The sequence below is a fragment of the Hippoglossus hippoglossus genome, chromosome 6 (assembly GCF_009819705.1).
Source record: "Hippoglossus hippoglossus isolate fHipHip1 chromosome 6, fHipHip1.pri, whole genome shotgun sequence".
NCBI lineage: Eukaryota > Metazoa > Chordata > Actinopteri > Pleuronectiformes > Pleuronectidae > Hippoglossus > Hippoglossus hippoglossus.
Genome location: NC_047156.1, coordinates 14,957,426 through 14,979,364, shown reverse-complemented (window position 1 = coordinate 14,979,364; position 21,939 = coordinate 14,957,426). Strand labels below are relative to the sequence as shown.

The following is a 21,939-nucleotide window of genomic DNA, read 5'->3' as shown; positions in this document are numbered from 1 at the left end:
ACTGCAGCGGTTGGTGAATTATTTCCAATCAGCAACGTTTCTTCATGTCAGCCAGTCAACACTGAATATGTGTGACAGAAGGCAAACGAAGGGTTAATCAGACAGTATTCAAACACATGGCCTACAGTGTATTTACTGACATAGAAGTGATCTAAGACCTAGCTATTAAAAATAATAAATATTAGTTCATAATTATCTTCACAAATGTTTCATTTCCAGCTCCTATGGTTTTTCTCTGGATGTAGAGATGGCGGGGGATCGGTGAAGTCACAGCCAGTACCTTTCTGTGCTAACTGAACCCTGCCCCCTCACCTGACCCTGGATCAAGTAAAAGAACATGTACACACCTGCTGCAAATGTTATACCACACATGTAGATTTATTGTCAAATATTCACGTTTAATCTTGACATTAGTGAATAATATGTGCTGATGTACACAAAGCAAGGAACCACACAGCAATTACAAAACATGATGACTTATGAACAGGCTAAAACACAAGCTGGTTAGCACTTCACTGCAAACACAATCCTTTATATTTTTAAAAATAATGATATATTCCACTACAAACTGTGTTACAGAAGAAATTAAATAAATATAGTCAACCTACAAAAGAAGACATTTCAAAATCTGATCACTTTCTCAACTGTCCACAGCAGATATACAACTCAAGATACTGTACAGTGCAAGATGACACTGCTTGTTTTGCTGTTACTTTATGAGTACTTGAACAAAGCCTTCTCATTCCTCAGTGGTATTTATTAAGTGCACAGTTTATTATATTTGTTTTCAAGTATTAACAGAGTATATTCAGACTGTAGATCTAGATAACAAAAACTGTTTATATGACAGATTCTAACAATGTCTCTCAGCAATTTATTTTGCAATCTGTGTTTGCTCAACATCGATAAATCTCCAGGGCCAAAACATTCACAGTGTAATGTGGCATTAAAGTTGGCAAAGACACAATGACTTAGCTTGGTATGGGCAATGCAAGCTTATCTTTGAAGCCGCCGTCTAAGCAGCAGGTTTATCCTTCACCGCTCGCAGCTTGTTCTGAACAATCGTCTGCAGCACGTCCTCTATGTTCTTGATCAGAGCCTCCAAAGTACAAATAGAAAGAGACAGTGAATTCAAAGAACTGTGAGCACCATCCTTCATTTCATCTATATTTTTTACATAATAAACTTTCCTCAACAAAAGAATTTCAACTGACTTTAGCTTCGCTGAATATGTAAGTTTCCTGGTGTAGAGAAGAGGAAATCATTAAGTCATTAACGTGGTACCTTGAAATTGGTTTCTTCTTGCATCTTAGAAGATGATATTTCCTGATGAATGACTGACAGATTCCGAGCAAAGGTCACCAGAGCTCCCTGGAGATCCTCGGAGACCGTTCTATTAACAACACCCCAAACAAACGAGTTTACTAATGATCCCCACGTTGCCAGCTAAGAAACAATCACCTTGTTCATCTGACAGGGGGGTTGTTAAATGAAACTTTCGGCAGACAACATCGTCAGTCTTAAGGGGGATGAGCACAGCTTGAATTAACTGTTACAGCACAGTGTAAGCTAAAGGATTTGTGTGATAAATATGTTCAAAACCCACTCTGCTGAACAACTTGTAGAGTTTGTAACAACAGTTAGAAAAGCCGGAGGTGGCATCTCAATCCCCTGAAAGAATTGTCTTTCCTCTCAGTCTGCAGAAGACTTTATCCCACATAATCCTTTTCTCTTGTGCTTTTCTCTTTTTAGCTACTGAGATTGGAAACCTTCATTTGATATTTTCTTCTTCGGGGAGACCTTGCTTTCATTCAAGTATAATGATGCAAAAGGAAATACTCACATCATTCCAATCCTGCATCGCTCACTGCTGTCGTAAAGAGCAAAGACGGTGCCTTCTTTCCTCTGTAATTTAGGAACCACAAACAGTTGAAAGTAAATCCCTTATCATGACACTGTTTCCCCTATAAAAGAACCCCCGCCAGGCCAAAAAGATATATTTTGTAATAACAAATAACGGAAATAAATGCGAAATAATTTACAAGCAGCAAAATTTCCATATCATCACACCATGGTGAGATTTGTCTCCAAGTGCAGCAACAAATCATGCTCACTTCATGGTGTGCCATTTTTGCAAAGGCCATAGGTTACACAGACTATTTTTACACAATCAAATATTTCTGTGGTTTTTAGTTAGAATAAGGTTTTTTGTTCGCCGGATTTTGCGTTTATGAGCGCCACATATTTTGTTGCTCGACGTGCATCGCCATTTGGGTATTTCTTTTTTTTACGATCATCACCGGGTCAGTTGCAAAAAAAATTTGCAAGAAGGATATAAGCATAAATAGGTTAATCATGACAGTTTTTACCTTCATGTTAAATCTTATGCCATGAGCCTTGCACATCATAAGGAACACATTGTGGTACAACATGGAAAGGTTAGAGTGAAACAAGTGGCTCCCGAGAACTGCGTAACGATTCACCACAGGACTCTGTAAAAGAAGAAGACACAGAAGGCACATGTATTATCGTTGGCCTGAACCTGAAAATAATTTTATTTTTTATATTTGGAGCTTCAGCGTATGTGTATGGTGTTGTGTATCTAATGGACAGAGACCCCATAAATGAGTCATAAGGGTCACTGTGTGTGTGATTAGTGAATGTGATGAGTGTCGGGCACGTGGAGTAAACTGTTGGGTCTTTCTTAATTAACCGCGGGGAGGAACAATTAATGCTTAGAAGACACGCCAAACACAAGATGAGACGGCAATCAAGGAAAATACACTTTTTGGACTACAAATGTTTGCATTCAATACTAGATACAATAGAACTACTCACGGCAAAATACCCATCACCATATTAGAGCGGGTTCTGGGTATGTGAGTGTCATAAGTAACACTAGAGAGGTTGATTACTTGTAAGTGGCAGGGCTCAAGAGGATAAATATGTTCCTGGCTCTCTGGCACCTTTGGGAGACAAAAAGCACAGCCATAAGCCCCTGTGAGCTCAGGAGATGGCCCATAACTCGCTGTGATGGCCGCGTGTTTGCAGTTGTCAAACCCGGGACTCTCACACAACAATAAAAGTGTCCAACAGGGATTTAATTGTGTTTGTAATATGCAGGCCCCTAATGATGGCCACTGCTAAAGCCATTAACCACCGCGGTGGCTCAACTGCTGCACTGAAGCACCAGGCCACCAACTAAATGAATGTTTGATAAAATAATACAAGTCGCAGATTAACAAGCGTAAACTCCGGCATACTGCTAATAAAAGACGTCTATTGTTTAAGGCCTGGCACCAGGTTGATGAGGTGTTCAAGCATGCATACACATGCATAATGGAAATGGTATGAATTATTAATGTGTTGATTATTTAGGCTCATCTATCAAAATGATAATGAATTCAGCACCTAAACACCAATTGAGCTCAGTGCATAATTACAGCATTTAGTTGTATTTAACAAAAATGAGGAGCAGAACTTGATGACGCTTCGTGGTATAATAATATTCTCTAAAGTATCAGCTCGCTTTAGAGGTTTCTGTCTTGCTGGCTGCATAAATTAACAACAATTTGAGAAAAAAACGCATCAAACAAATCCAAATTCAGCATTTAAAATCCTTATTCTGATGTTTAAGAAAAATAGAAAAATGTTACTTTGGCTGCAGGTTGGTCTTCACAGTATTTCTCCCTGACTGGCACTTCTAAACAGCCTGTGTGGCAATTCAACGTTCCTCCAGTCCTCATCAGAAGCATCTGGGTCATGGCCAGCTGGTCACTGTATGTGAGGTCCAGATCAATAGCCCACACCTGAAAAGAAGACAACATGCACTCGGTGTCACAGCAGAGAAAAACAGACGCCGTGAACTGCATAATTCCAATTTAATCACAAAAATGGACCCTCAAAGTATTTCACCCACCAGTCCTTATAAAGAGAAGGGTCAGTACCTTTTAATCCTCACAATCTTCTCCATGTTGAGAGGCAGGGGAAGAGGGAAAACACGGTTAATGGCGTGTGCTCGACAGAGATAGGTAATTCAGCTGTGGAGTGACACGTGCACAAAAGTAGATCCCTCCCTGCATATTTGGATTCAGTCTGCCCTGGGCTACTTTGTTTGGCTCAGGTCTGATGAGAAGCTATGTTCAGATATGTATGGTAAATGGCGTCATTATAAGTATATTAAGGGGTCAGGTATGGTCGTAGCCTCCTGCTTAAACAGGGCTAATTTCCCCAATAATAACCTAATCGCTATGCCCTCTCTTCAAAAGTGGCAAATAAATCACGAGTGAAGGAGTTGTTAATAACTAAGTGGCAGTCGGCTGCCTCCTTTTGCTGTTCCTATTTGTCAAAGTAAACGCTGCTGCCACTGAATGCAAATCGCTGCCTGTCGGAAACCCTGCAGTCTCTGTAACCTGAGCACTTTATCTCCACTAACACATGGATATCTGACCACGTACAGTCTTTCTCTTTTATATTTGACTCTCTATTAAATTCAATGACATAACAAATCATAGGTCATAGTCGTCGGGTTGCAAGTAATGATTAGGTTCATAATTGATTGATATTTCTCAATTAATATTTCTTAAAAAAGTCAGAAAACACAGAATCACATTTTCCAAATCGAGGTTTTCAAATGTCTTGTTTTGTCCAATCATTTGCTTTCAAAATAATCAAAAATGATGAATCAATTATTATAATTGTTGCACATTTTTTGGTCAAGTTAAATCTATTAATAATCAAAACATGATGTATGAATTTTAAAATGTATGTGTCATACAAAGAAATACTCAACACCTCTTGTGGAGATATTTTAAATTATATATTACAATATCATAGAGGGGAAAAAAAATTCTATACGTTACAACAATTTTAGACACATAATCTGATTTATAGGACAGAAATAATGCGTTGATGTGAAGTAATTGATAATCTCGTCCACAGTAAATTTTGCAATATCAATATTTTTTATAAGCTTTAAAATAGAATTTAAGCTACTGTGCACAGGAATGCCATAAAACTGAATATAATCACATAAAGTGATATAAACTATTCACATGTACATTCATTTTGAGCAACAGCTCAGCAGTATGTACGACACTCGGTCACCTTTACTGTAAGGGCTGCAGTTACCACCACTGGGTAGAGGCTCTATGCATCAGATACCTGGGCCTGAGTGACGGACACACTCCGCTGGGCCATTCACTCGACTCACTAAAAATCATACTCCAATGTCCCATTGTCGCTCTTAACAAAGCAGTGGGAAATGTAAGCCTGGATTGCACCTGTTTTCTATTGCCTTGAATTTTCATTAAAAACCCTGATGCTGCAGCTGGGGCCCCACCATTCCACAATGTGAGGAACGACTGCAAGGGCAAACATATGTGACCCACTTCCTCCCATCAAATAAAGTAGGCAGCTTTTAGCAACAGGTTTGAATCTAAATTGATGTTTAAATCCAGACAGGTTTGCCCATGTGGCTCTCTTCTGTCTGAGCTGTGTGTGCGTGGGGGAGATGGTTAAGAATCTGTCCTTAATATTCCTGCTTCCATTGAAGCACATGCTGTTTATCGTCTATTCTTAATCCTACTGTCGGTGAATCACATTCAATTTCAGGTCAACATTGAAACTCAAAATGTATTTTAAGGCTGTCATTATATCATTCTAAGCAGTTAAGTAAAAAGGAATCTTCTCAACATTTTCTGTTTGAGTCACAGCTTTGTCACAGGAAGGGCAATTTAGTTTGACCATATGAAATCTTGAAAGGTAAAAAAATACAGTTATGTATATATATATATATTATGTGCATTTTTTTATACCTGAAATGATCAATTAAATATGGTGAGCTAAATGGCCAAAATGAGGACTATTCTTCTGACAAAAATATATTTACTGCATTCAAAATCTTAATGTAAACAAGAATGTTAATGTTCTGTGTTAGAATCAAGTTCATTAGAAAGATATTTCAAGTTTCACATTGTGTGAACACTGCTTCACTCACACTGTTAACATCTAATCCATAAGATACTACCCTCTAGTGGCAAGTGTGCCCTTAGCTACTGTCTACCCTCTTTTTTATTGGGAATACAATATGACTGTAAACATAAATAAAGCTTTAACAGTGAAGAGCAAACAAAAACAAATAACAGAGATTTATTGAAGTGTTCAGGATAAAACAAATGCTGTTTTGTTATTTGGTGGATTTTTTTTTTATGAAAGAAAAGAAATCCAAACTCTTTGAGCAGGAATTGTATTGACACTCTTTCTGTGTTGTTTTTTCATATCCTTTGTGACACTGTAAAGTAGCCCCAGTGCTTTCTCCACTGTTTTACAGGTTTAGTATTTTATACACCATATTGTAAAGAGAGCATTTCATTTTACAGCTCCGGATCAATACACAGTCAATGTAGCCACATGTTAGGAGCAGCGCTTAAACCATCATAAACCAGTCCCTTTCCAATATCATAAATCAAGGAGGTTTCCACAAAAAGTAATCCTGACGAATGAGATACGACTCCGATGCCGTTTTGCTCTAACAAGGAGAAACATTTCAGCAGACCGAGCAGGTAGGGGTTAAACACTGACAGGGCATCGCCGTGGAGCTGCCAAATCACTTTAGAATGACCCTTTGTCTGAAAAAGATAGGTGCCTCTGAAATTCTCTGCGTTGCAAGGTTAAAGGGCAAGCCTTAAATGGCGGAATGAGTGTATTGACACAATAAGACCTGACAGTTTATTAGATGGCCTTGTCACACATGTGGTGCCTGTGCCCACTGTTTGCCTTGCCTGTTTTCCACTTCCCTGGGGAGCAGAATGGGAGGCACCTATCTTCCCATATGGATCCCTGTTCCAGCCTAAAAATTGATCCCTTTCACCAACGTGGTGATATAGAGAGCTTTGACACCATGTGTTACAACAGCTCAGGTCATATTTATCGTGGAAGCATGTGCTAAAGGCCTTGTCTTGCCCCTCGCTGTGTCTCACCTCCTGCTCCATGGTGTTGTGGTTCAGAAACGTAGCCAGGTCCACGGAGACGTGACCCACGATGCAGCGCTGCAGACAGGCCCGGCCCACGTGCGTGCAGATGGAGTGCAGGGTCTCTGGGTGCACAGAGGTCTGAGGAACAGTGCAACCTATAGCTTCCAGTTGACAGGAGCCATGAAGCTGGTCTCCACAGGACAACGCGGTCACCTCGCCCCCAGGCTCCAGTAGCAGATCTACTGTCAGACAGGTGACACTGTCTGATGGGGGGTAGGCCTCCACCACTCCGCCTGGACAGAGAGTGAGAGCAGAGTGTTACCCATGATACAGCTCCTGGATCCCGCAGTATAACAAACAGCTAAAATAACATCACATTAAATCACATAATGAACATCTGAGAACTGGGTAGGAAATGGGGAATAACTGTTAACATATTCAAATGGCTGTATTAGCAGGTGAATAGTTTCCAGTGCCTGACAATAGATATCTGACCTTGCCTGAGGAAGGTCTTAAGGAAGCAGGCCCAGTTGGGATAGCGGGAGGTTTTAGCGGGCCGGGCGAAACGGGTCAGCCACTGTGGGATCTCATCTGAATATCTGAGCAGAACAGACTCCTGCCAAAAGAAAGTCACGGTGCATCAGGAATCTACTGAAAAGGATTTGGTGATACAGGAAATCATGTACGTTTGGTGGAATCAAACACGAGTCAATAAGAAGTCCTGGCTACATTATTTTGTGTCGACTGTATTATTGGAAATGCTCCGGTGTTATCCGGATGACTCCAGTGACTGCTTGTTATCCTTGAGACCTTTGGTGGCTGCTTCAATTTCTGTGCGAGTGCCTGACGGATACTGCGCGAGGGCCTGTGAGTGACAGCCTATTATCAGAAGGCCTCAGGAGTCTAATGGCTTTAACTTACAGCCACAGAGACAGCACCTGCCCTCAATAACAACTCTCTCCTCTGGGCAGCTGATGAATACCTAAGCTAACCCCATCTATCTGGGGATCAATCAGGGCTGGACTGGGATCGATATCACTCTTGTTTCTGTAAGTAGGAAATGCCATAATGGTTTCACCACTTAATTACGCTGTTAATTTCTTACTTTTGTTTTAGGCGTCTCTTTAACAGTGCGGCGACTCAAGTGCACCCTTTCCTCAGACACTTTTAGGTTTAATGACAACAATCTGAAATAATTTTAAATAAAAGACATCCGATTTTATCAGGGTACTTGAGTTATTTCCATCTTTGTCATAGGTGTTTTCATATAGTTACAAATAATAAGAAAAATGGCAACGTAGAACCTTTAGTTGTCATTTAATCGTTGTATTATAAATCTATAACTAAATGCTTATGATACAAATGCTAGGTTTTCTTTTAAATACAGGCTTCTGTATGCAATAATGTCTTTGTATGACTAATAGACAGGAATTCCGTTTGGTCATACACAATAAAATGCGAAAACCGTCGGAGAGTTGACTAAATTCTGAATGGAAATATTATCTTTGTTCTCTCACTGTTCTACCCAGAGCATCACTTTGTTTTGAGTATACGCTGTCTGGCTTCACTGGAGACAGGACCGGAGATTATGCTGTTGACATTCCAGTCATGTAACAGCCATCATCATATTCAAGTACTGTAAGAGGCGAGGTCAAATGCTACACAGTGATTCCCCCTACACAAACCATAAAGCACACAATGGTGCGGCAAAAAGTGTAAGGGAACGGTTGTCATTTTCAACGGAAGAGCAGGCTCACCCCAGGACTTTGCCTATGCAGTTCACAGAAGCAGCGGGACAGGGGGGAAAAGAAAGAGCTGTATTCTGCAATAAATTATTTGGACTTAAACTGCGTACAGTGCCCTGTGATAGGATTCCAGCTTTGCTTTGTGTCCACATAAAACCAAGCAATCTGGTCATAAATGAAATAGATGTTGCCCCTGCCTCTGTGATTGCCATTACACACCGAGACAACTGAGAGAATCCTGAGAATAGAGCGATATAATCTGATTCGTTTTGTATGAAGATTCATTTTCTGTGACACTGACAAACCAGAGCTTCAAACCTCAAACTACTTGAGGTCACGACTAATTCGATGTGTAATATTAAATAAAACATTTAGTTCTCACATTATCCTCATCTGGTTAAAATCTCAGAGCGGGCCAGAAGTCTTTTGTCTGTTTAAACATTACACACAAAGCTTTTATGACTTCCAGCGAATTGAGAGGGAACCGACGAGCAACTGCACTAAAATGTGCACCACAAAAAAACAAAAAAAAGGTAAATTCTCATTAATTGTGTTCAGGCAGATCCTTACATATTTAAACTTCTCCATGCACGCACAGGCTGCACAATATTTAGACAGAAAACATCTGTATCAAATGTCCCTCTACCTCTTCAGTGGTAGTGATTATCAAATGACCCATTTCGACGACAAACGTAACCTAAATAAGGTGTTGCTCAAGATCTGTTTGTACACAGCGTGACAAAAAGAAATACTCCATCTGTTGACGCTATTAGGTGTAATTTTTACCCTCTTGTGCCTAATGATCCATATGCAAGCTGTGTGAGCGCTTAAGTGTGTGTATGGCCCCCTTCAGGCATTGCATGGGAGCAGATCTACATGTCTTTAACCTCTCTCTGTGTAAATGCTAAAAGAGGCCCGGGGGCTTTCTGCGGGCTGCAACATTGTGCTGGAGGCCTCACAATATTTAGAGGAGCACACACACGTCTCCAGACCTCCGTGTAAGCCGCTATAGTGTGGATGCGATCCCTCCTCCTCCTCCTTCTTGTATCCTTTTAGGCTTTCTTTTGCGTTGCCAGAAGGGATCTGACTGTTGGTTCTATTCAGAAAGGCCACATGGTTTTCTTGTGAGTCGGGCTTCTTCATGCTGAGCCCTTCAGAACAAGCAATAATTAAAAAAAATATGCATGCAGTGTGTGTAGGCTCAGGCCAAGTGTACTGCTCTAATCCACTCTCAGTGTTTTTTAATGGAACGGGATATCCTTTTGAATTGTGAAACTAATTTTTATTAGATCAAATTTAATCATCACTTATTTCTTGGTAAACAATAATCTTCGTGAAGAATTATGAATTAATATTTTAAATGCTTCATTTGATAATTTGTATTTCATTAATAATTAACTGAATTGCTACCATTTCCATAAACATAGCTTTAAACATCTATTAACCAAATTCTTAAATGCATGCAAATATTCAGCATTGTGAATATCTATCCTATTCACTGGCTGTCATTGCGATCGCAATTAAGTCTACTTCTTTCCAACAAAGTGCTCCATTAATGAGCATTATATCTCAAAATATACTGCCATCTTTACACATCCATCCACAGTTTCTGCTGTGAGGAGATACTCCGATATTAAATATTCATATGTTTGAATCTAATCACCAACATTGCTCTGTAATCTTTCAGCATATAGAGGCAAATTGCTATCTTCAATATAAACTAATACAACAGCAGACGGACATTTAAGGGGTTACTACATTTTTAGGGGAAAACAATGTCATAACAAAAACATCATGCAATCAGGAGCACAGGATGTGTGCTTTGCTTTGATTAAAAGAGCAAGGTGTAGAATAAAGGCTAGTTAAAGTGTTGTGTCCATATGGCCCTCAAGCCCCGAGGCTGTCAGCCTACACTGGGGGCCTCGGCACTCTTCCCTCTCCATGGGACCCCAGCTGGTGAAACAAACCCCATTTACTTTGCTGTGCTGCCTCCGCCACCATTATGGACCTTGGCTGTGGCTCAGCCACTCTCTGCCATAATTAACAGCACCGATGCCACAACAATTACAGCCCCGCATTGCACATACACTATGAGTCAAAGAACAAGCTAATAGGAACAAAACAGAGTGAGCCATAAGAAGCTTTGAGATGACTGCTGTTCTTTCAAATGGAATAAAAAGTAAAATCGTTGTGCTCCAAGCCCACAATCATTAGCCTGTAATTAGTTTACACAAAGCTCCGAGTTAAATGGCAAAATACGGTAATTAACACATGACAGAAAATCAAAGGCTACTATGTAAGCATATGAGAAATAAGAGCCAGGGGCTCAGGAGCTGTGTACAGATTGCACCGCTACTAATTGAATGGTTTACCAATGATTAAATACATTTATTTGTTTTGAATAGGTCTAAATGGAACCTGAATTCATTTTTGAGGTGAAAGCAAATTTTTATATTTTAGAGAATAACTACAATGTCACATTAAGTCTATAAATACGTTTTTGTATTATAATGTTGTCTTTACAAATGGCTGAGACACATCCAGTGAGTGTTACTGACAAACAGAAAGATCAATGTATTAAAATACTAGAAGAGCAAATCAAAGCGTCAACACCAGCTACAATTAAAGATGTTAAGTGTTTGGTGTTATTTGCACTTTAATATACTTTCAAGACATTCGTAAGTCTGTGTGACATTAATCTAAAAAATTGTTTCAGACAAATAAATTCACAAGAAATGCTCTGTTGAGCAGAATGTCTGTACTGCGATTTAATTGTCAGTTCCAGGTGATTTTAGTGCCATTGTACAGGCTTTTGTTCTCCAAACCACAATGACACTAGTTGATGTGTGTGCCCCAGAGAATGGATAATGGCTGCGTGTATAAACAGATATTTTATGTATTGATTTAATGCTCTGCGGCTCTGGGGACGATGCTCAAAATACTGTACAACAGGGACTAGAATTGTGACTGTTACTTTAACACGTTTGACTCTAATCTAAATGATGGCATCTTTGTGACCCCGGTGTGACCTGTGCTTTTGATCATTCAGTGACAGAAGGGAATCTAACCCTTCTTTGAGGTGTTGCTGTAATTTGATCTGCTAAGTATCTCGCTGTTACCATGTGTACTTTAAATGGACAATTCCTGATTGGTATGAGAGTAATAATAAGAGCAATAAACATAATTTGTATTGCGTTTTCTAAAACCTGTTCATCAGTTTACCGGGTAATGAGGTGAATAAAAAAATAAAAGCGCATACCCCAAAATTCATGCAAATTCAATAAAACAAAAGTAATTGTACAAAATGTGCTTCAGGAGAGAAATGACGCCATCCTCAAAGTCGCATCTTTACCTGAATCCATTTTGTGTTCCACAGCTCGACACTATGACGACGGTACTCCTGCAGCGCCCAACTGTAGCAGCTCAGATGGCACACATCACAGTATGCTGTACCACGGCCACTGTGCTCGGAGTCTATCTTGAAGAGCCAGCGCTGCACACCCAAGTTTTGAGTCATAATCTCTGCCAGTGCTTCATGAAGCTAAACCAAAACAAAAAGATATGAGTTACAAATTAATTGATATGATTTACTACGAATAAAGGTTACATCAAAAAAATGTAAATGTGTTATTTCATGTTATCGGTTACTGATGAAGGACCTCAGGCTGTTATGGGGTCTGCGAATGCATTTCTGTTTTTGGCCTCTGACCTTGTTTAGTGTGTAGATGTCTCCTTGACCAGGGGGCACATCGACCTCTGCTCCCTTGAAGATCCTCCGCCCTCCAGACTTGGTGCTGTAGAGCTGTGCAATAGCTGGTTCTGGTCCCAGGATGGGCACTCCCAGCTCATCAGCCACTGCCAGGTCATCCACATGGGCCACTCCGCCCACAATATAGGCCCGCTTCCCCTGGATCAGGTGTCTTATGCGCTTTAGGGTGCGTGGACTGTACTTTAGGAGCGTGGACAGGCACATGTTACGGGTCTGGAAGAGACGAGGGGAGAAAGATTACTGCAGGAGCTATGGTTTCTCAGCGTGTCTTCCAAGGGTTGTTTCTTGACCTGATTTATCACAGTGTACACACAACAGATCTATTATTGTAATAGCCAGCAGGGTTTTGACCTCTCCTGTATTCCAGCAGGTTGAATTGATAAAAGCTGCCTGTGGGAGGCCTCCCCTATCCTTCACATCTTTAATGTGCGCTAGCAATGAGCTCCTTGGGAATACAACTAATTACTTCACATCTGTATTTATTTGATCCACATGGAATTATCCCTTCTGTCACTGGCAGAATGCGCTGCCAGCCGTGGGTAGCAGTGATTCATCTCAGCAACACGTCTGGCACACTTTAACAACAAAACAGCAGGAAAATCAATAGAAAGAAAAGAAGACCACGTCATGTTGCACATTCAATCTGGTGCAAATGGATGTAAAAAGATGGATGGAATGGATGGATGCAAAAGAAACTTTTACAACACCTTGATTGTTTTATATTAAGGTGACCAAAACTGTTCAGGATTTCTAAAAACAAAATCACAGCAGCAACCTGGAATTAATAGTTGATGGAACGGAATATGGAATTTGACTATATGCTGAGAACCAGCAAGAGACCATTTAATTAAGTAAATCTTAATATAGCTCTCGTGTGTTTACTTTAAAACAACAAAGTAGCAGTATGTAGTAAAGGGAAAATAAAAATATTAAACTGTTACAGGGTAAGAGTACAGTAACAATCTCCTCTAGTACCCTCTAGAGGAGGATTCACAAACTGCAGGTCCATGTTGCATCTCTACAGCGCTATGTTGTTGATTTCTCCACAGAGATATCCTGCTGAAAACACACATTGTCAAGTTTACATGTACAAAATGAGAATGTGATTGACCTTACCGGGAAATAATCTACAGCCTCAGGTGTGAGGATGATAAAGGGTCTGACGGAGGATGAGGCCTCAGTAGTTCTGCTTTCAGCCCCGTCTGTGGCTCCATCACGCACCAGGAGGCTGGTGTAATAGTGCAAGATGTCCTCCCCCAGATGCCGAGGGCAAACGTAGATCACCTCCACGTTTTTGTCTAAAAATGTGCAAAGCGGACGCCATTAATCACATGTTCACGGTGAAACTTACGGGGGGAAAGTGGTGGAGCTCCTACCTCTGATATCACACAGCCTGTTTATCTGGATGTTCTGTAGGATGTCAAACTCCCTCAAGTTCAGCCGCTGACTCTGCGAGTATCCTGTCAAAACAAGGTCACACCAACTCTCACAAGGCTTTCAAAGAGAGATCTGTGTCTTCTATAAATGATTCAAAATCTGTCGCTCCGCACAGATGTGTGCGCTGCTAGATTTGGGGCATGAGGTAGTCAGGTCTAATCACACAGTAATGCGATCTGATGATTAATTTAGCTTAATAACTAGCAGGTGCAGAGTCTGGTGTGTGCTGGGAGTCCTGTTGCACCATGTCCAGCCACCACTGAGCTACATCCAGTGACACCTCCAGGATTCTATTCTATGTCTGTCTGGATTTCTGCCTGGGAGAGAATCCTCAGCTGAATCAAGGTAATTAAATGATTGGATTCATGCTAATTAACAACAATGGGGTTCAACTTTCTAATTATCCTTGCTCACACAGCACTCTGTGTAGCCACCCCAAGTGCAAATAAAGCATTCCATCTGCTAGTAATTAGGCTTAATAATTTTAGACAATCGCTCAATGATTTACCATGCACATGCCTGATTACAGTCGAAATGTGAGAGCTGAGGTAAAATTAGAACAAGAACGCAGCATAGTCTGTGTCTTGTGCAAAAACATAGCAGCTTCTTCCTCTTTTGTGTGTGTGCTTTTTTTTTTTTTTTTCGCCATGCAATAAAATAAGACCTTTGTGCCTTTTGCAAATATTCAACAAAATGGCTTTTCATTTGCTTAATCTGCAAATTAAATGGCGATTGAGACTAAATTGTTCAGTTCCCTGGCATGGGGACTGTCATCATTCTGTGAGTGCTTTCCTGTGGAGAGTCATTTGAATGAGACGGAGTGACTCCACCAGGGCCACAGACTGGAGCAGCAGAGTGGTGAGACATGGGATGGCTGCAGCTATGCATGTGTGTGTGTGTGTGTGCGTGTGTGTGTGTGTGTGTGTGTGTGTGTGTGTGTGTGCGCATGTTTGCGCGTGTGTGTGTGTGTGTGTGTGTGTGTGTGTGTGTGTGTATGCGTGTGCAGCAGGCAGAGAAAGCTACCTAATGAAGGGATGTGGATAATGGTTCTCTTGGAGGACTGGATGTGTTTCCAGTTGGCTGCCAGATTCTGTGGATGGAGAAAAAGGAGTGATCAGAGAGGGGACTGCCTCAAACACACCACACACACATACACACACACACACAAATCATCACACATCACTGCATAGCTAAAACACATCAAGCCAATCTCTCTCTGGGCTAACAGAAGCAAACCAAGCATAAAATACCACCTTAATTAAATTGAGCGTTTACTTTAGAAACATCTTCCCACAATTAATTCAATAAGGAAGGTACATGATGCCACTGCCAGGGGAAGATTATCAGGCTTAATTAACAGGGTATGAATGTTTATTGAGTGAGAACATACATTTAGTGCATGTATACACACATGGCGATGTTAAAACTAAATTAACTTGTAGGCACTAATTAATATTGTGTCAGCGCACAAAAAAGATGTTCAAGACAGATGACAGTCCAGACATTTTATCTATAGTGGAATTTTTTTTTTAAGTGTTAATCATGTGGAAAAGATGTGCTGTCATACTGATGAAGATTTCATGAGCTGAAGAAAAAAGAAAAGAAAAGAATTTCCATTTACAATCAGTTTTCAAATTAAAACCTACTGTCACTGCAACAAAACAACTTTAATTATTTAAACTAGCTATAATATTTATTGTACGTCATTATATATTTAACTGCTGCGATTATATTTTAATAGGCCATTGGGATGGATTGGGAACTTTTTTGTCTTTGTTCTACCGCCCTCATAATCACAGTTTCTACATTTGTCTTCTTTTGTTTGAAGCGTGGCTGCAGTGTTACTTTATTCATCCGTCTCTCTCCATCTCTTTGCTGTTCTCTACTGCTCATCTGTCTCACTTGTCTCCGCTCATGTCCTGCTGATGTGCCTCACTGTTTCTCGCTGTTCCTTTTTGCTTTTTTTTTTTTTAGTAGATACGTTTTTCATTAACCTGGCTGAATGTTATATCTTTATTTGTATCTCTATTAATCTCAAACTGGGAGTACTAAATAAAATGACAACGATTAATAACACTGTATGCATATGGACATGACATTCCCTCCCTTCTGTCTTTATTTTGGTCTTGTTCTTTATTTAATGTCCTAGAATAAAGACTCAAAACACAGATTTTGATTGGCCCTCATTAAATCACTGGATTTTGTAACTAAATAGGAAACAGAACTTCATACCAACAAGATGAAATGTAATAACATCATTTTTGCCCTGAATTATAAAAACAGTAAAGGTTTTTAATTTGTAAATTAATAAAACTCTTATATCTAAATCTTTAGTCACACAAGCACAATGTACATTTAAAATATTATGTGGATAACTTCATCATTTGCCTTGAAGCTTCTGATTTGTCTTATCTAATTTAATTTAGAAATCATGAAGAAAAGGTGAGAGAGCAATATTAAGTAAGGGAGCGGCAGAGAGAATAGAGGCATTTGGATAAAAGCAACATCACCTGCGCTCTGCTGCGAGAATTCTCCAGCTGTCTGAGACGCCGCGCCTGCAGGGCCTCCCTGACACGACGCATCTGAGAGCGCGTCAACCATGAGAGGGAGATGGTGCCCGCCGCCCACTTGCGGCGGCAGTGGCGCAGGTAGGCTGTCCGGGCCACACAGCGCCTCCAGCAGGACTGGATGTGGATGGCAGCCGCCTCGATGCCTCCTTCTCCCTTGAAGCGCTGACCTGGGCGTGATACCAGACCCAACACCTCCTCCCAGTTTTCGAGCACTGAGACGAGGCCAATCACTGGACGGGCTGTTCTCCAACCACTGTCCCAACCATGGGAGAACTCCACTAGTCGCTCCCCACTCACTTTGGCCATAGGCACAGCAAAGTCCCTGAGCAGCTTCTCCAGGGCCTCCAGAGCAGAAACCACACTGCTCCAACACGAGCTGAAGCTCTGCCTGAAGAGACAGAAATCCGCTGCCAATGGGTCCATCCTCCCCTTTGTGATGGCGAAGGGGTATTTGCTGATATTTACAGGAACTGGCACAGGTAAATTCTGCGGAACACAGTCAAAGTAGTGAGAGGCAACCTAGACTTTAAATATACAGTTAAAGGAATTTTAATATTATTCATACCTGATGATTTTGACTGATAAGATTGTTGGCGGCTTGCATCATACTCCTGTGCTCCATGCTCTGTGAGGATGTGGAGGGAGGCGGTGTCCTGGTGGTCCAGAATGTTGTGCATTTGCTATCTGTTTTTTCGCAGGTGTGTCCAGGTGTTTTTTCCCATTTCAGCTGCTTATGACACAGAGACTTTGAGCCCATCAGACCTAAAGTCACAGACGGACAAGCTCAATTTAACTGTATAAGTAATTAATCATCAGTCCAATTTAAAGCGGTCAAGGCCGTTCTAACAACTAAGGGCTTAAAAGGCAGAAGAGCAATGCTGATGGGCAAGTGCATAACTGTTATTGTTGTAGCAATAAATCCTGTCAAAATATTGGATGTGAGGACGAGACACGGCAGACTTTTTTTCTAAAGTCAGAGCTTTTCTTCCTTCTTACCAGAGCATTAAACATGAACCAGTCCACAACATTTCTTTCCATCCCACACATTTGGGATAATTTATCCTAATTTTATGAATACAACAGTTGGGAGATTTTACTATCACATAAAAATGTAAAGTCTTTAGAAAGCACTGACCTATCTTACAAGAATATGGCTCCTGTCTAGGGTGAAGAGAAGCAGCCTTGTGCTGGATCGACATACAGAGCAAACTTGTATCTGGCACTGAAGAAAATATAAATGTAAAAAAAGCAATTTTCAAAATATGTGTCCTTCTTTATATAAAGGTTGGGTTAGGCTGAGATAGATTAGAAAATACAAGATACAGAACGAGTCTGAACATCCAGTCTGCATGAGGTGAGGGACTGGTGATGAGAAGGTGAAATGTCTGCTTACGTGTCCCTGTGGCTTCCTCAGGTACGGCCAGGTTGTGATGGCCCCTTGGCCATGGCTTCAGTCTCCCTGCAGGGCCAGTGATCATTCTGGGAGGTTTTGCCTGAAACGAACATGTTTATAAGCTCAGAGATTTTCCACCCAATGTAAATGAAGACAAAGAAATGCTACCAGATTCAGGTTCGTCCCTGAGAAGTTAAAGAAGCTTGCCCTCAACATCATCACAGTGAATGCAACAATTAGAAGATCGAAGCTTGATGACATTTCAATTAAAAGTGCTGTGACTTTTGTACAGAGAGTAACTTTCATCAGTCTCATGCCAGCTTAGCAGCGCAAGAGAAAAAATGATTTAGCAAAATGGGTATGAAAGAGAGACCTGATACATAATTATGAAAAAACATTTCTTAAATGTATTAACTGTCCTGTGACCCACTTCCTGTAACAATCATGCAAACACATGTATTCAAGATTAAAAACTGATCTTAACATACTATAACTCAGAGTAGTTATGCTGGTAGCTGACACATTCAATGCACAGTACTGTATCAGAATTTTAAAATTGAAGATAGATGTAATGTCCTAATTTAAGATAACAGGAGTTCCATCTAATGTTTCATCCATCATTACTCATAAAACCCAAGATCCTCCAGACATGTCACCTAATGTCCTCTCCTTCGTTCTCCTCAGACCAGTGAGCTCTTTGACAGACCACAGGTAGTAGCCAGGTGCTGGGAAAATCTCCCCTCAAAGGCACACATCTGTTTCAGATGGGGTTGGGAAAAGGTGGCACCTTTTGTAAAATTGCTAAAATGCAAAAGCTCATTCCCTGGCATGGGTGTGGAGTAGAGAATAGCTGGCCTGAGATGCAGGAGGAGGCAGCAGGCAGAGAGCCAGTGGTTAGCAGTTGGGGAAGCTACGGCTGTCTTATTGGCATGCTGGACCAGGTACCCACTTCTGTCCTGAGACAGCTGTAAACCAGTAGCCCATAGCACAGCAATCAGGCGCCTGTTTCTTTAGAAGAATGCTGATGTGCTGCAATCTGCTGCTTTCCGCTTTCTGCAGCCAGTTCTTCTACCTCTCCTATATCAGAGTGACAGTCTTGGCCTCTATTTCTCATGTCAGGTATAGATTCCCAAAAACAGATTGGAGAGGAAAGTGTGTAAAATATATCTAAAACTAATGCCGACCTTTGCAAAGATTAATTTGTTTTCGGTGACAAGTGTTGGCTGTCAACACTAATGCAAGTGACCTTTGTGCCAGTGTCCCCCTGAGCAGGAGACTTGAGGAATCTTTTAATGCAAACCTGTGCCATCATTCTTCACTCCGGCATGAACCCTATTCTGGGGATTAAAGGTGACAGTATCAAGGAAAATAACAATGATATCAAATCCATCTTAACTCTAGCAGAACCTCTTGTAATACTTCCTAATCAAGTCTTTCCTGACGTATGTGCTGTATATTACAATTAACATCAACAGATACAACAGGAGTCTATTTCTCACCGCACAAAAAAAAGCTTTTTTGCACTGACCGGTGTCTTTTATTAGCGATAAACGTGAAGTATGATGAGAATATCTGCTCCATAAGTAAGAAGGCCAATATATCAGATGTAGCCTGTGTTCTCCACAAATAGAAAGTTCACATTCTACTGAGTAGGTCGTTGACTTAACTGCCATCCACAGCACATAATAAGTAATGATAATGTCAAAATAATCCACTATCACCTCAATTCTACATAGGGCGTAAATTGCTCTACTGCAGACCTGCGTTTTAAACCCACCTGGAGGAAAAAGCAAGTCACAATGAAATCAACAGATCACACACTGTTCTTATAGTCAAGACAATATTATAATATTATATTATTATAAGCATAGTAAGTGTAGCAATACGTATCATGATACAGATGACCCAAACTATGCTCTATTTTGGAAATTGGGATTTTGTAGAGCATGATCTCTTTTGAGAGCTGTGTACAAGAATAAACACATACAGGTTAAAGATAGAAACCAATGTAATCTTAATGAAAGCTTTCTGTAGTGTGTTATTTCTATAGAAAGCATAAAATACATCCTATTTATGATTAAAACTAAATTTACCTATTGTGACATAACTCACCACATTAGTGCTCCTCTTGTGGACATCGGGAAGTGATGTCCCACTTTTCCGGTACATAATAGCTCTGTTGTTTGGGTGAGCAGGATTGCAAAGCGAATGCATGGATAACGTTGACTTGTGCTGAATGAGACAGGTAGAGGATGAGTTTAAAAACTTTTATAATAATAATTAGACAGACTGTAGAATCAGCTATATTAGATATTAAAATGTTTATATTCAGTCACCTGGAAGCTCATTAAAGGTATCACTTGCGAAAGAGAATTCAGTCTAATACAATAGTCCTTTGTTACCATTAGGTTTTTACTGATTACTTAAAATTGAGAGTTGCTGATTCAACTGTATGGTCATTTTGGGGGGTGCAGTTTGTGGTGGTGTTGGACTGTACAGCACAATACAGAGAGATACTTCTTTTATTTAGCTATATATAAATAAAAATGGTATGGGCAAAATAATAGAAAGACCTGCCAATATAACACAATATGACTCAACAGCACAACAAACCCCAGCTTTCAAAATGACAATAAAGTAGAATCAAAAACTCTCTAAAATAGTTCCAGTATAAAATGAACATAACTATCATGAAGATAGGATTTATTGTGGGACAGCTGTAATGCACACTGTATTAGTTTTAGCCATGCGTACCTTATAAACTGAAAACGGAGTATTTCTGCTAAATAGAAAGGTGTCCGTGTGTTTTATTTTTTCCTGTGCTGCTCTATCTACTTTTATTTTAACATGTAATACTACAGAACAGATGGATGTCTAACATTTCTGTGAGTCATATTGTTCACTTTTACACAATATTATATTATCAAATAAAAACAGCGTATTTAATTGTGAATAGTGATCTACCTTTTCCCTCTGAGATGCTCCTGGCAGGTCTTCCCTTTGTGGAGGCATATCTGGGAAACTGTCCAGATCAGGTTTCCTGTGTAAAGTTTTGCTTTCAGGATCAAAATATCCATCATCAGATGTACAAATATTTGTTCACGTATCTTCAACCTGCTTAAGGAGATGTTCCCCACTTAAATACAAATACTTACCATTTGGGAATCTGCACGGTCTTTTTGTGTATGTCTTCAATGCTTGGAAGAACCAGCAGCTGCTCAGTCACTGTTTTCAGATAATCTTCTGCATGTTTCTTTTTTACAATTGAAGAACATAGAGATGGTCAGCCACATTCACCTGATGTCTATCACATTACATTGTTATCAGGGCTTAATCTGAATAAACCATTATCACCTTGATGCTGTTCTCTGTCTTGCGAATGGCGTCGTCCAGGACTTGGATGTCCAGTGTTGTTCTCTCACTGAGACTGATTTTCTCGAGATTACCTCTCAGTTGTCTCAAATCATCTTGAACCTGCAATATACAGTTTTGTGATGAGTGCAAACATAATTTGGGCTGACTCTCGCATATTGGGAGTTTAGCTACACATCTGTCAATTGGTTAAACATTAAGAGAAATATTAACACACAATAGCATATATATGCAATATGCACATATTTCAATATATATATTTCAGCACTGTGGTCAGATTAACAGACATCAAACCAAGCCAATTGTATAACAAACAAACAAACTTAAGCTAATGGCCAATAAGCAAGTGTATTCTCTAAGGAAGTTAGAATTGTGAGCTGAGCTAAACTAGAAACATTACCTGAAGTAAAACTGCTCCAAATTTATCTTGGTTTCTATGAGACATATTTTTGCATATTGCGTTAAACAGCGAACTACTGCGACCAAACTCTTTAAATTCAGTCCATCGACCAAAGTCTTTCTCTAGCTGTCATTGAAACAGTACACGTAGTCATGACAACGAGAGATGGTGTTTAATTTGTTCCGTGTACAGACTGTCAGGCAAACACACCTCCATTAAATGTCGCTATAATTGGCTGATCAAAAAATATATCAAGACTTTGTTTTCATCCTCTTCCTT

At 40.2% G+C, this 21,939-nt stretch overlaps 1 protein-coding gene across 3 annotated transcripts; it reads right to left on the bottom strand.

Moving 5' to 3' along the window:
* Positions 1–363: 363 nt before the first annotated feature.
* iqch (IQ motif containing H) lies at positions 364–21,780 on the bottom strand. Of its 3 annotated transcripts, none has more exons than XM_034587671.1 (21): positions 21,661–21,780; positions 21,243–21,362; positions 21,044–21,141; positions 20,853–20,943; positions 20,001–20,120; positions 17,889–17,988; positions 17,631–17,717; positions 17,061–17,257; positions 16,436–16,981; positions 14,949–15,015; positions 13,865–13,948; positions 13,605–13,786; positions 12,429–12,701; positions 12,072–12,260; positions 7,470–7,590; positions 6,981–7,267; positions 3,657–3,809; positions 2,370–2,492; positions 1,844–1,905; positions 1,285–1,393; positions 364–1,099 (listed from the first exon to the last, which is right to left on the bottom strand). In XM_034587671.1, the coding sequence occupies exons 1-21, from the start codon at positions 21,703–21,705 to the stop codon at positions 1,016–1,018; spliced, it is 3,138 nt and encodes a 1,045-aa protein (XP_034443562.1). In that variant the 5' UTR covers positions 21,706–21,780; the 3' UTR covers positions 364–1,015. The 3 variants fall into 3 exon arrangements, with proteins under 3 accessions (XP_034443562.1, XP_034443563.1, XP_034443565.1); XM_034587672.1 differs by having other exon boundaries at positions 20,853–20,928; XM_034587674.1 differs by lacking the exon at positions 17,631–17,717.
* Positions 21,781–21,939: the final 159 nt, after the last annotated feature.

Coding starts and splice junctions, on each gene's coding strand:
- iqch (XM_034587671.1), bottom strand. CDS start 21,705: ATGTCTCATAGAAACCAAGATAAATTTGGAGCAGTTTTACTTCAG. Junction 15,016..16,435: donor ATTCTCGCAGCAGAGCGCAG/GTGATGTTGCTT, acceptor CTCCATCCACAG/AATCTGGCAGCCAACTGGAA. Junction 7,268..7,469: donor TAAGACCTTCCTCAGGCAAG/GTCAGATATCTA, acceptor CTCTCTGTCCAG/GCGGAGTGGTGGAGGCCTAC.